At 44.0% G+C, this 14,277-nt stretch overlaps 1 protein-coding gene across 1 annotated transcript; it reads left to right on the forward strand.

The window, feature by feature from the left end:
* The first annotated feature begins 4,037 nt into the window (after nt 1–4,037).
* rai2 (retinoic acid induced 2) lies at nt 4,038–11,850 on the forward strand. The gene is made up of 2 exons (XM_069150763.1): nt 4,038–4,160; nt 10,139–11,850. The coding sequence occupies exon 2, from the start codon at nt 10,216–10,218 to the stop codon at nt 11,836–11,838; it is 1,623 nt and encodes a 540-aa protein (XP_069006864.1). The 5' UTR covers nt 4,038–4,160; nt 10,139–10,215; the 3' UTR covers nt 11,839–11,850.
* The last annotated feature ends 2,427 nt before the right edge of the window (nt 11,851–14,277 follow it).

The following is a 14,277-nucleotide window of genomic DNA, read 5'->3' on the forward strand; positions in this document are numbered from 1 at the left end:
GGAAAAAAAATGATGTGACTGAATTTTGTCTGATCAGCACAAATGTGGATTGTTATGTTGGTATAGATCATGGAAATTTAAGTGAAAGTCAGGGAATTCGGCATTTTGGAAACCCTGTACTTGTTACTGAGCATATTAAGTCGATGCTTCATACAAAACACATGATCAGTTCATAAAATAATAATAATGAATAAAAAAAAGAATAATGCATTTGATAATAATTGTTACACATGCCTCAAACAAACTGCAACAGGAAAATGCTTCTCAAACAATTAATGTATAACAATCTAACAACAGAAATTGTCTATAAATAAATGAATCTATAAAACGTGTGTACTTTTAATTAAGTGCAATTTATGCAAGATTATTAATTGTAAATGTTGTAAAGTATTTTGACAGTGCTTTTTTTTGGTGCTACTTTTACTTCAGTAGAGTATCTGAGTACTTCTACTTCTCTATGCTTCTCATGATGCCAACGCAGGATTCACATTGCTTTTTTAAATCTTGTTACAATGAACACAAAATTATTATCACAGCTTGCCAAAGCAGCATCAGTTGTGACTTCAGACCATTAGATGGGGCTATTTCCCACAGAAACATGAGTGGGAGATTTTGGTCCTGCTTTCAAAATATGGTAGAATTGAAAAAAAAAAAAAAAAAAAACTGTGATTCAAGTATATTGAAAATTCTGTGCATAAACATTTGGAGAATATTAAATTCAAGCATTAAAAGCACTTCAACAATGTGTCATAGATTCCTTCTCAAAACTCTCTTTTTTTTTTGCCTTTTAAACCAAACGCATACATTGTTTTATAATATTCTTTACTTTACATACTTTATGTGTTTTGTTGTTTATGACAAGGCCGTGAAACGCCAACAAACCTCTGAGGTTTTGAGCTATCTTCTGAATCATCAGGATGGTGTTGCCTCGTTCGGACCCTGAGTGAGGCCTTGCAGGGTCAGGTAGTAAGGTGGAGTCGCCACAAAAGAAAAGGGAGAGCTGCCGTTTACTTCAAATGAACACTAGATGGTGTTTTTGTGTTTTTTAGCTGAACCCACAGCAGAACTTCCTCTGGGTACTCTAACGTAAATTGAGTGTTGATGTTAAAGTCGGCCCCTTTATGTTCTGGCTGTGATTTTATTTAAACATCTGAATATATCTAAACACGTTCCTCTCTTTGTAACTCACTCAGCTCTCAGCCCCGCTCACGGACATGTCATTTTCTGTGTGTGTTTTGTCACTTTCCTGGTCATGCTCCAGCTCCACGGAGCCTGAATTGCCTTTGTTGCTCTGGTTAATGTCAGACGGGCCCGTGACGGACAAAAACGCCTTGTTCTCGCTCAGTGTTTGGCATCCCAAGTGGGTGCCCATCAAAGGGCACACTGACCATGAACCCTGACCTGACCTAACGTTGGAGACAGGATGGCTTGGCATGAGTGGGAGGGGAATCAACTATTTTGTTCTCAAGAGTATCATGTGGGATGTATGACAAATGTAACATGTGTTCTGTGACTGGATTGAGAATGAAACACACGGTATCCCTCCATGAGGAATTGTCCTCCACTCTTTGAAGGTGCTTGACAACACAGATCTCTTGCTGTCTTTGTGTTGTACAGCAGGCTTTGTGTCATTATTTGCCCTCTGGGTCTAAACACACACACGCAGTAAAGGCCTTTTAAAGAAAATGCCAGCCCAATATGACTTTTATCTCTGTCTGATTATGAAGAGCAGAGACAAAGACTTCACACAGCTTCTCGGCTCTCACTCACTGTTGATGTAAGGGACCGTGTGAAAATTACAGAGCAGATTGGAGAGTGGGAGTCAGAGAAGGGAGGAGGGTGGTGGGTGGGGAGTAGGTGGGTGGGTGATATTTACTTTTGGGAGGGAGCAAACAGGAGTCTTTTTGTTTTTTCTTATCCCATATTTATATTGTAATTGAGCCTGCTTTTTTTTTTTTATTATTATTATTATAAGCATTATTTAAAAATGGCGGTTTTCATGTGTACCACCACTCAAAAACACAAGTTTAGACATTCAGAGAGGCCAATACATCTCTCTCTGTAAAGATAGTCAGACAGTCACAGACAGACGTTAGCTGCAAGCATTCCCCTCCAGTCTCTCTCCTTTTTCCTCTGGTCTTTATATAATATTATTATAGAGCAGATTCATAAACCTCCAGGATTTACACCAATGTTTTAATGCAGAAAATTTCACATCAACAAACGCCACCTCCACAAATTAAACACATTCAGGACTCTTTTTTTTTCTCATCACAATCAAACAAGTAGATGCTGTCCATATTTTTTTAAACACAGTACACATGGAGGTAATTAGTGATGACTGACTGAACGTCTCCAGCAAGTTTTTTTGCTTCTTTCATTTAAATCATAACAAAAAGCAGAACTGCAGTGAAGTTAAATCTGTCAAACCTTTTTTTTCTTTTCTCCTTCGTAGTTGAAGATGGAGTGAAAATAATGTAGGTTTAAAGCCCCACAACACTCGCAAAGTTAGTCTGGGCTTTCTGTGGCTGCAATAATTTATCAAGTAGCTCTTTCTTGTTGTCTTTGTCATTGATATACCACCTTAAGATATTTGAGGTAAAAGTGTTTTTGCAGTGTTGTCAAGACAAGGGTCTAAAAAAATACAAGCAAAGCTGGGGAGGGTCTTAAATAGAAGATCCAGCTCCTCTATCAACCACAGTCACTTTTACAGGGTCTCTAAATACAAAGAAGACTTGTTTAAACGTGAGTAGTAAGTTTCACTGTAGATTTCTTCATCTTATCTTAATAAGAGGTTTAAAATCTACACTCAGATGTTCACTGTTCTAATTTTGAGAAGTACTGATTGAGTGGTAAAGCATATGAACAACACTTTCAGAGCTGAACTGAGCTGTATTTCCTCATGAGTAATACTGACTACACACGGGGAGGGGGGAGGGACACCGAGGAGGTAACCACACCAAAGTCACCACCATGCCACCAGGGTATATTGTGAGTCTCATTATAGTGCATTAAACAGCCTCCCTGCGGAACAATGAGAGGCCCCGGGGCCCCGAGGCAGAGCCCGAGGCTGGCTGGGACTGATATGGAGACCCAGGGGATCCTGCTCACCCGGGCCTGTCTCTACCAGACTCTCATCCGCAGCTGCCAAACTCCATTCTCCTGTGCCTCTGTCATCAGCCAGTCACCGGGCTAATACTGTCCAGAGTACTGTTTGAAAAGACAGAACAAAAGACAAGCCGTCCAGCTCTCACAAAACACACTATTCCTAAATCTTTTTTTTTTATATATATATATATGGTAGTCTTATGATTGGGCCACCTCATCTTTAGTCCCAACTATATTTCCTGTCTTTATTGGTATATTATTATGGACAATTTTGTTGGTCAGGATTATTTTTAATCAGTCTGGGTTAATGATTGGCTAAAGTTAAACTCAAATAAACTCGAAATAATATTGTAAACGTTACTCTTCATATAGCCTTTTGTCAATGATGTGCTTGCCTATGAACTAAGTTCATATTCCCTGCTTTCCTTTCCTATTAAGAATCTCAGGACTCTTTAGGTTTCACTTGAGACCCCATGTAGGAGCCCCACCCACAGGTTGGGAACCACAGCCTGGGTTGTACTATAGCATCTAAATGGATTCAATTAGTTGGGCATGTATCGATCGAAAATTGGCACATTTAGTCTCAAACATACCGGAGTATAAGAGTACAAAAAAGATTCATGCTTAATTAATTATTCTGATTCATTTCCAGACCCGTAAATTAAAGGCTTTACTTGCAAAATGAAATGACACGAAATGATCCTTTATCATGTAAAAACCAAAACATTATTTTAGAAAAAATATGGATAATCAATGTTTGTTATCTTTGTATTTCACATTCTTCTTCGTGTCTTTTTTTCTGTCCCTGTGTGAGAGGAGGAGAAGAAGGAGGAGGAAGGAGGAAGAGGAGGAGGGGGAGGAGGGGGAGGGGGAGGACCCGCTGACGATGCTGCGTGCGCAGCTTCAGTCTGGAGTCTCTACGACGGGACCGCAATGAAGAGATAAACAGCAACCTTATCTATTTATTTTTTAGTATAACGGGTCTCATTCATTGTCGCTTGAGAGAGAGCGACCCGATAAGAAAGCTGCTGAGGCGCTTGTCTGCTTGTAAAGTGAGTAAATGTTGTTGTTTGTTGCCAAACTGGCATTTTATGGGAGAATTACATTAAAGGGACGGAGATGAAACGGGGTGAGCCGAGGCTTTTCTCCTTTTTTACGGCGCTCGCACGCTGAAACATTGATTTGTTTTAACATCAGCATGAGAATTAAATGTTCAGCTTTTTGCATGGTCTCAGTTTTTAAAGGTTATTAAAGCCCTTTTTATTTTTTTTTTATTATTATTATTATTTTTATTTTTTTTATAGGCGATGTAGGGAGCTAGCTTGCCTCGTCTGACAGCGGGAGCTCGTTTATTAAATGTGCGCCAGCTGGAGGTGAAGGGGAACTTCAGGCGGAGCAGGTTATTATTATTATTATTATTATTATGTGGCACGAGGAGCCTCCGTCTGTCCCGGTTCGCTGGTTTAATGTCAGCGGAGCCTCACGCGCCCTCATTGCTTCATGTCGCTGCGCGAGATGTGCGGAGACGTGCGGAGACGTGCGCATTAGACGGCGCACAGCCTCCCTGCTTTCCATGGTACGTAGGGGAGGGGGGGGGGGGACCGGGGACCGGGGGACCGGGGTGGCAGCACGGTGAGATGGGGAGACAGAAATGTGACCAGGGAGGGGGGGGGGGGGGGGGGGGGGAGAGAGAGAGGACATATCCTCAGACGAACCCGGCGGTGTCACAGCGAGAGTCTGCTGGGACAGCCTGGACATCCTCCTGATGTCGGTGTCCTGTCACATGTGCAGGGAGAGACAGCTCTGATCTAGTTCAGTAATTCTGCATCTCATCTACAGACGGTGGTGGGAGAAGTAGTCGGTTCCTTCACTTCAGGGAATGTACTAATACCACAGTTGTGTTGAAAATACTCCACTGTAAGTTAAAGTATTCAATACCTCAACTAACGGTGTGTAAGCACTGTCGGCAAAATGTACTTAAAGTATCAACAGTAAAAGTACACACTTTGCAGTAAATGCTCCCTGTCTGCGCTCATTAATATTAATCCAAAAACATCATTTATAAAACCTCTTATAAATGATGTTTTTGGATTAATGAGCATTTTACTGCTGTAGTTAGTGATTATTTGACCTACTTTATGTCCTGTTGTTAAATCTAATCTACAGTAATGCATCATATTATCATGATTATTAGATTATCATGTTTGTATCGTTTATGTTCTGTCAGTACCTAGTACAACCTAATACCTTTAAAACGTCAACAAAGCTCAGAAAAATAATGCATTTTCCAGTCAATCCAAGAGGGTTTTTAATAGTTTATTTAGCTTTAAACAAAGGAGAATTTCCTCATCCCCTAAAGGATGCTTCAGTTTATCAGAAAAATCCAAGTTCAAAATGACCACATTTGGAGATACATGGTTTTCAATGGACATGAAGGGTAGAAAAAGCTGCAATTTTACAAGTAACTAAAGCTTTCAGACAAATGTAGTTGAGTAAAAAGTACAATGTTTTCCTCTGTCTACATTGTCTACAGATATAGAGCCAAACAAGAAAACATCCTCTTGTATCTAATGTTTCTAATCTAATTTCTAGTTTATATTGTTCAGCTCATATAAATGGAAACTTTGTCTGTGTCTTGTTCAATTTGCTGGCGAGTGCTTTATAGTTCACATACACAACAATACTTAACCTTATGGTGCAGATCCTTGGTGTCAGTGTATTGTAAGATGGTTGAATGGATAAATATTGACACCATTTCACCATCTGAGCGGGATTTTTAACTGGATAAAATAGTGACTAGTTTGTTACGCAACGATCCCCGTGATGACGAGTCCAGTTGTGTTAATTAGAAGCTTTAAATTCTATCTATAAAATGTTACTCATTGTGGCATTTAGGGGATCAGCTGGAGGACAACCAGCTGAATAAAAGATCATTTGCGGCGATGTGAAGCATTGTGATGAGGCTCTGTGTGTCTCTCTAATGAGATGTAATTGGCTATTGGAGCGGAGGGGTGTTGAGGGCGATGACATTTAGACCATCAGCCGTGCTCCATCCGTCCCCGGTGTCTTTGTTTGTTCTGGTCTGAACTCAAAATCAACCTCCCGACAAGGAAAAGTTCAAGGAGAAAATAAAAAGTAGTCCCGGTTACGTATTTGGACTGCAGTGCGGTTTAATGCAATTGAATTTAAGGCGTTGTTGTTTTCTCTCTTGCTATTGACTTACTATGGCGTACATTCCATCAATGAGGAAAAAAAAACAAGGAAATGTGGAAATGATTACAGTAACGGGGACAGGGGAGGGATCTCATTTGGCTCTCCGTTGGGTCTCTTCTTGCCTAGTTACTCAATTAGCTGTTACTGGCTGGTGAACACAGACTTCTTACAGATGACGCGTGAGGTTTACAAATATAAATGTGCTGCTGGTTATATGAGTGTTTAAAAAAAAAAAAAAAATAGTGTGCATTTATTCAAACATGATTGCAGGTTTGTTTGTGCTCCGTGTTTCTTCCATTAGCTCATATTTCATGAAAATTGCATTACGCTGGAGCTATTTTTAATAGCCTTATCTACAAATTGTTTTATCATGTGGAAACGGGGAACACTAACTCTATTAGCAAGCTGGATTTAGGAAGATTAATAAGATTAACCTGAAGCTATTCATGGTAACAAAGTTATGTTTAATTTTTTGACATCTCTCAGACCCTGTGTTGTGGATGCAGCTTTACTCTGGTGTGTCCAGCACATTTATACGAGGTGTTAGATGTAGCCGGAGGAGCTGCTTTAATCTTCTCTGTTCGGCAACAAGGACGTGGGTTATGTGCGAATGTGCAAACTGAAGACATGGATTTAGCTCGCATGTGGCACATCAGCAAGAATCAGAGAGTTATTTATTGATTCTCATGTGGCATCTTTCTGTGACCTTCCCTGTCTGTGATAACACAGAGACAAAGCAAAGTCACTGAGTCAGATAATGTAACAGGAAAAAAAAAAAAACAAGATGAGCGTGGTCTGTGTGTACTTTGGTTCACCGCAGGCTTCGCTGGTTAAACGTCCTCCTTCTGCTGATCTGCAGTTTGGCATAGTTCTCACATGATTCAAGCGAGGAGGAGGCAGAGCGGCGACCTGTGAACTGCAGCGCAGGCCGGGGGGGGGGACCAGCAACATGTCCCCCGACTGGTGATTACCGCTTAGCGTCAGGTCACCTGATCTGAAGGCTCAGAGTAATGCCTGCTCGTATCATTTTTTTTTTATTTCCCCATAAAACAAAGTCGCTGCATAAAAAGTCGTTTTGCCCCGACAGCTCGGCAAAGAGGGACGATTAAGCGAGTCCATTATCTGGGTGATTTCCTCACTTTGTGCACAATCGGGCCAAATCATTGGAGGCTGTGACAGCAGAGGAGTCGCAACCAAGAAAGACTTCTTTCATATTAGTCAGGGAGGCGTTATCATGTCGCAGACCTCGTGACCGTGGTATCAAGCAGGAAATGGCTTCCCTTAAACTTCCTGGAATGCAAGTGAGACCGCAGCATCCAAATAGTGGAAACATAGAATAGATCTGAATTTTCTATTCATTGTCTTAAATAAGAATATCAGACCCATATTTCAGTTTATTTCCTTCAGAAAAAGGAACAAAAAGAAAAGCGCAACGGACATTAAGATGAATAATGTGTCGGTAGTCATGGTCATGCATGCGTGCAGTAAATGTGGGTGAGATAGATGCACTCGCTTGGATACTTGAGTACATTTTTTTCCAAGTGCTTTTTGTCTGGTCTGTGATTCCATGACTGGCAGGATGAGGACAAAGCAGTGAAAGTGGTACATAAATATGTTACTTACACGCAGACAGCCATGACCTGCTGGTTTATCACTCAGAGTATTGGGGTTTTTCAACTTTAAACACCATCTCCTGTAGACTGTGTTGGGGAATAATCAAAGGATCTTCAAACTATAAATCCAGAAAAGCTTTTATCGGGTTCTTATAGATTATTTAGCCGGTTTTCATATTCCCGAGGTGCACACACTTCCCAGACTTCCATGAATCGGCGACAAGATCATCGTCCGGCCGCCTGGCTGTAGAATCAGTGTCATCCATCAGAGCCCCATTACAATGTCTCATCTATGCTGCACAACAATATAAAACCAGCCTGGGGGGATAGAGCGCTCCTCCTCGCTGCTCACTGAGGAAACCCAACACCACATGAAGGCCGCTCGGAGGGGGAAAAAAACAAAAAGTGTCACGCTTTTGCTCGAAAATTGGAACTGCATGCGTCATTTAATTGAGTTTTTCACTCAAAAGGTAGAGCGTGTCTTTGTTGTTATTTTTGAGCTTATTTTAAGTTCGCTCCCCTCTCTAAGACCTGAACATTATCCTCGTAGCTCCCATCAGTATGAATAATTGACCTTGCTGACATTGTTTGTGCGGGCACCCAGGGGACGTTTTATCTCTGAATGGATGGGGGTCGACAGCCAGGGCTGGCGGGACATGTGTTGTGTGGAGGTGTCATGTAGTGAGGAGGAAAGCCAACACACCGCGGCCTTATAAAAGCACAACAGCCACCGAGATGTCGGACAGTTACGGAGATGGACAGTTGATCAAAACTGGGTCACCTTTTCCTGCGCGACCTTTTCTATGTAGATTATTTTAGCTCGGGTGGGGGGGGGGGGGGGGGGGGGGGTCTGTGGTTAATCAAAAGCTTCGCCTCCCTCTCGCTGCGCATGTCTTATTACCTCAGGCTTAGAGGAGATGAGTGGAGGAGGGGAGGAACAGATAGATGTCTGCACAAGTTTAGGAGGCAGACTACAATCTGTCCAGTATTTCCCTGATTATTCAATCAATAACGGGTCTTCAGATTCCCTTTTTAGTTCAAACCACAAAACTCTAAATTCCCCTCGAGACGTGTTTTGTGACTGCAGCTCTTTCCCCCTCATTGAAGAATCTTTAAAAAAGGTCGTTTGTAGTGAAAGTTGCATGTTTCCACATCACACATCAAACTTGTTTCATGCTGCACCCTGATTGTCGGTTGATCTTCTTATCAGAGAAGGTTTTAATAAAATATTTCACATTTTTTTCTTGAAAAATAACAAACAATCATTTAGTTATCAAAGACTTGGCTATTGTTTTTTGTTTTTTGGTGTGATTTCTTTTTAATTTTATTCCCTGTTGGATGAAGATGAAGTCATTTTTCGACTTGTATTTTTGTTTCAGAAAAAAAAGCTAAATTGTTCGGCAAAAACATATCCAGTCACCGTTTACTTTTAAATTTACAATAATCACAGCGACGGTCTACGATGAGGATTATCGGGCTCTGGGACATACAATAGGAAATGGAAAGTCATATTTGCAGTGATGACATACAATGATGTGTTATATACTTTATGAGAGAACTGTACATGTATGTAATTACTTTTTAAAGCACAGTTAAAGCTTCATTTAAAGGAGCATTCCACCAGTTTTACTTCCTTCGTTTACAGGGAGTTAATCTCAGCCTGTAAAACTGTTGTATAATATAAACATATCAGCTGTTGTTTGAACTGCTGTTTAATCTCATCTGTTGGTTCTGTACGAACTGTGTCGTGTCTGAGTAAATGCCACGAAGGTTACAACAGAATGAGTTTGTAGATTACAAAAGTTCGTTTCAAACTGTTCACCAGGCAGGAAGACGTCCTCGTGGGACATGTTTAAAGCACTCGGAATACAAAATCTCAGAATAGCTGCTTCAATTCTTCTTTAATCCCTTTTTAATCACTTTTCTCCATCGCAGTGGGATATTGTGTCATTTATCTCGGTTTTACACAATATGTTTCTCTAATTGTTAACCCATAAAATCCATTCGTAACGCTAAACCTACAGAATGCAGCGCATTTTCCTGGTAGTAGATCTGAGCTGCACGAGACACAACACGGAGCGACTGTCCTTCAAAAAGCTCGGAGGATAAATTCCAGATAATTCTCCTCTGTTTACGGTTTTGGTACACGTGTAAGATTTGACCACTTTGTTGAAACTCAAACGTTCTGTCGTTTTGCGTTTCAGGGCTACCGAGAAGAATAATGGATGAGACCTGTCACTAGCGCTTGATGAAGATTTCTCTCGACTGTTCAGGCTGAATCATGGAGCGTAACGACGACGCGTCTGTTACCGTGACGCAGCCGCAGGCCGACGGGCGCAGCGCCGACGCGGCAGGAGGAGAAGTCGCCGGCAAAGCGGAAGACGGAGTAAATCCACTCGCTGCTGCTGATCCCTGCGCTGGCAGCACGACGGGACCGAGCAAAGCCGGCCTCTCCAACCTGGCGGACGCCGCCGCACCGTCGGTGGTGAGTCCCACCGCTGAATCTCCAGGAGGCGTGGCACTTAAAGTAGCTACGACCGTGCTCCACCCGGTGTGTCTGGGAGACAGTCCGCTGATGCTGCCCATTCACCTCCAACCTCAGCTCGGCCAAATGGGGGCAGCGCCGTACTTGATAACGAGCCAAAGCCCGGTTTCGCTCCCCCTGGTCCTGGACCAGCAGGTCATCCAGCACATGAGTCCCTCGGTGATTCCTCAGACCACTAACTGCACACAGTTGCCGCTCCAGAACAACATCCTGTGTCAGAACCCTCTGACGTTCGGCTTACCTCCAGCCGCTGACCAGAAGTCGGCGGGACAGTCGCAGGATGCGAACCTGCTCTCTCTCCTGCAGAATCCGGCCTTTGCCGCCATCTTGCAGGACCTCTTCACGTCCCAGACGGGCTCGCCAAACTGCCAGTCACCAGGATCCGCCTTCTTCCCCCTCCCGCCCCTCACACCTCCGTACGCCTCCCCTCTGGCCCCTCTGGTCCCTCCTGCCACACTTCTGGTCCCCTACCCTGTCATCATCCCCCTGCCAGTGCCTCTGCCCGTCCCTCTGCCCGTCCCCATCCCTGTCCCTCAGACTGAGGACTCGAAGGGGAACATGCCAAAACCAGTTTGCACTGTGAGCAAAAGCACTCAGACTTCACCAAAAGATACTACCTCTCCCTCGTTGTCTTCAAGGAAATGCATGCCACCGTTCCAGCCGCAGAACGCGTCCCCGTCCTCGCTTCCTCTCGAGGAAGGACAGGCTCTGGATCTCTCTGTCAGAGCGTGTCCAGTTGAACCAAAACAGGAATCTCCTAGTCCACAGCAGGACACTGTGCTTGACTTGTCAGTGCCTGGTGTGAGGAAAAAGTGTGTTCAGTCGGAAAGAGAAGGAGCTTTACAGCCCAGTCAAGGCACAAGTGGCCCTGCTTTGTCTCTGGGTGTCGAGTGCTCTCAGAGTTTAGATTCCAAACTGCTGGGCAGCCTGGCTTCACTCGAGTTCAGCCGGCAGCACAAGTGGTTGGTTGACAGCAGTGCCGCCGGGTCGAGCTCACTGGGCCAAGAGGCGTCTCTCAGCGGAGCCAGAAACCTCGAGATCGTCAGCACCTCGCAGACGGCCAAGGTCATCGTCTCGGTGAAAGACGCCATCCCCGCCATCCTCTGCGGAAAGATAAAAGGCCTCTCGGGAGTCTCCACCAAGAACTTCTCCATTAAACGGGACGGCAGCCAGGGAGCGACGCTGCAGCAGCTCTACGGAGTGCCGTCGGCGTCCCACGGGGAGCAGCACGACCCCAACGACCCTCTGAAAAAGGTCTCTAAAAGCAGAGCTATCAAACTGAAGAAGGTCAGCTCACAGGAGATCCACTTCCTTCCCATTAAGAAGCAGAGACTGGCAGCGCTGCTCCCCAGGAAGTGAGAGTGCTCACTGGGGGGGCGTGGTGGTGGTGGTGGGGGGGGGGGGGGGGGGGAATTAATCGCGGGGCGCTCTCTGGTAATCCCCCCAGAGTGTATAACATAAAACACATGTGGGGACATTCTGTAATCAAACTCAAACACTTCTCTGTCCAATGAAAGCTCAGAGTTTGGCTCCAAAAGTGAAGCTCATGAATGTCTGAGAGTGACAGTCGTCTGTATCTTTGGAACACACCGCTCTGCAGTGTTACTCTGAGATCTGTTTGTGTATGGCAGCTCGATGGGCTCTCTCTGTGTGTGTGTGTGTGTGTGTGTGTGTGTGTGTGTGTGTGTGTGCGTGCGCGCGTGTGTGTGTGTGTGTGTGTGTGTGTGTGTGTGTGTGTGTGTGTGTGTGTTTGACTTCGTAAAGATGTCGAACAACATGTTTGACTTCATGGTTACAGCAAAGACGCACAGCCTCCATTCGTCCATCTGGGGTCCATGGTTTGTTTCCACATGTCACTTTCACAGAAGTGCACTGACGACCTAAAGAAGTGTGTGGTGGCAGGACGTGACTGAGACTGTTTAAACATGTCCCATCGGTGGAAAACCACGCAGCCATCGGTGGCTCACTGGCGCGAGTCCTCCTCCTCTGATTGGTTGGGGTTGAGCGTGACAGGCTAATAATGACTTGGCAAAGCCAGAGCCACAATTTCATGAAATGAATGTTGGCAACAGAATCCATTCTGATTTAGTTTAACAGCAGGGAAGAGAAGGGACTCGATAGTTTTCACATCGGAGCAGGCGTTTCTACGGCCCCGTCCGAGTACGAGGAAAGTGCTGCGAGAGAGACGGAGCCAAAGCTGAGGAAACACCTTGCAGCAACACAACTCCCTCCTGTTTCTGTTTACACTCATTAAATGAAGGTTTTCTATTGATTTCATGGTTTAAATCGGCTGCACAGATGAAATCCAAACAAACAGCCGCAGTAAAGGACTAATGACCGTTTTTCTCAGCTTCAGTGAGAGAAAATGCTGTTTGTGTATTTGTTGTGTGTGATTAGTTTGTTACTAGAATCAGTATTGATCAGACCCCCCCCATCCCCCATCCCCCTCCCCCCATTATGAGACATGTCAGTGTAAAACATTTGTTCCAAGTGGTTTGGTGTGATTTTTATTGTTTTGTGGAGCATGGTAATGAGCAGAGTTGTGAGTGTGTGTGCGTGCGGGTGCGTGTGTGTGCGTGTGCGCGTGTGTGTGTTGTTTATTTATCCTATTGAGTGCACTTTGTCATAGTTTAGTTGAAGACTTTACAGGGTGTTCGACCTCCTCTGCTCCCAGTGCGCTGCCCCCTTTTGTACTTACTGCAGTTCAGTAAATCTGTGAATTACAGGCCAGGACGTAATCCCAGCCATATGCAGACTGTCTCCACGAACACAGACGGAAAATACCTTGAAGCTCTACTTTTATTTATATCCGTGTACTTTAGCGATCCCAGATCATCTGAACTCACAGCTGCAGCGCGCTCAGCAGAGAGCTCTACGATGTCGCGGTTTGAACCGATCACTTTAGTTGTACAAGATCTCACCCTAATTTATTATTTGTACAACTTTTTATTTATACAGCGTGTTTCTATCCTGGACGGTCAGTGAGGAGACAAAGAGCGAGTGGATGTGAGGTCACAGCTTCCTCCGTATCCGTCGGCCTGCTGGAGCACTTTTTGCCTCCGACAGCAGTTTTAATGAAGACGTCAGTTGAAATGTGCTTTGCTTTACTGTACAGTGTGTGTGCTTTTTACATGGAAGTGAACTAAATCCTCCTCGCCTGCCTCTTCTTCATGATGGTTTTCTCTAAATGTTGCGTTCTTTGGTTTGGAATCAGAGGAAATGCTCAAAAGTCCCTCAGTAAAGCCTCCTGATGAGAATCCAACCTACAGATAAGACCTGGTGAGCTGATCAGGCCCGTTACTCCGCGTACATGTGGTTTGGATTCTAATGATTTGGTCCCCGATTCCCTTCGACTCCCATCAAACGGCATCAACACAGTCTGGAACACTTGTTATTGAAGTGTTAATGAATAGTCTGGATGTCGGGGTTTAACGTCTGAAGTGACAGTGATGTAACCGTGGTTACATCAGATTCATCTTTACAGCTGTCAGGTTCCTCTCTGAGCAGCAGTTTAAGTTGTTGTGCTGCTTTTACATTTGGAGACGTTCTGGGGATCGTGTCCTGCTCCACCTGGTTTGGTTCACCTTCGCTGAGGCAACAGACGCCACGTGGTCGATATGAATCTTTTTTTTTTTTTTTTAATCACTAAAGTGTTCTCATTGTTTGGACAGTTATTGTCTTCTATTTCACATCATAAACAAACACAAGCAGGCCTGACTGTTTTCCCGCAGGGGGGAGGAGAAATTTCAAAATAAAATCTGTGAGGAGTTGAATGAGGGAAATGTTGGACTGCTTATT

Source organism: Embiotoca jacksoni, unplaced genomic scaffold, assembly GCF_022577435.1.
Source record: "Embiotoca jacksoni isolate LCO1_2020_lvr unplaced genomic scaffold, fEmbJac1.0.p SCAF_16, whole genome shotgun sequence".
NCBI lineage: Eukaryota > Metazoa > Chordata > Actinopteri > Embiotocidae > Embiotoca > Embiotoca jacksoni.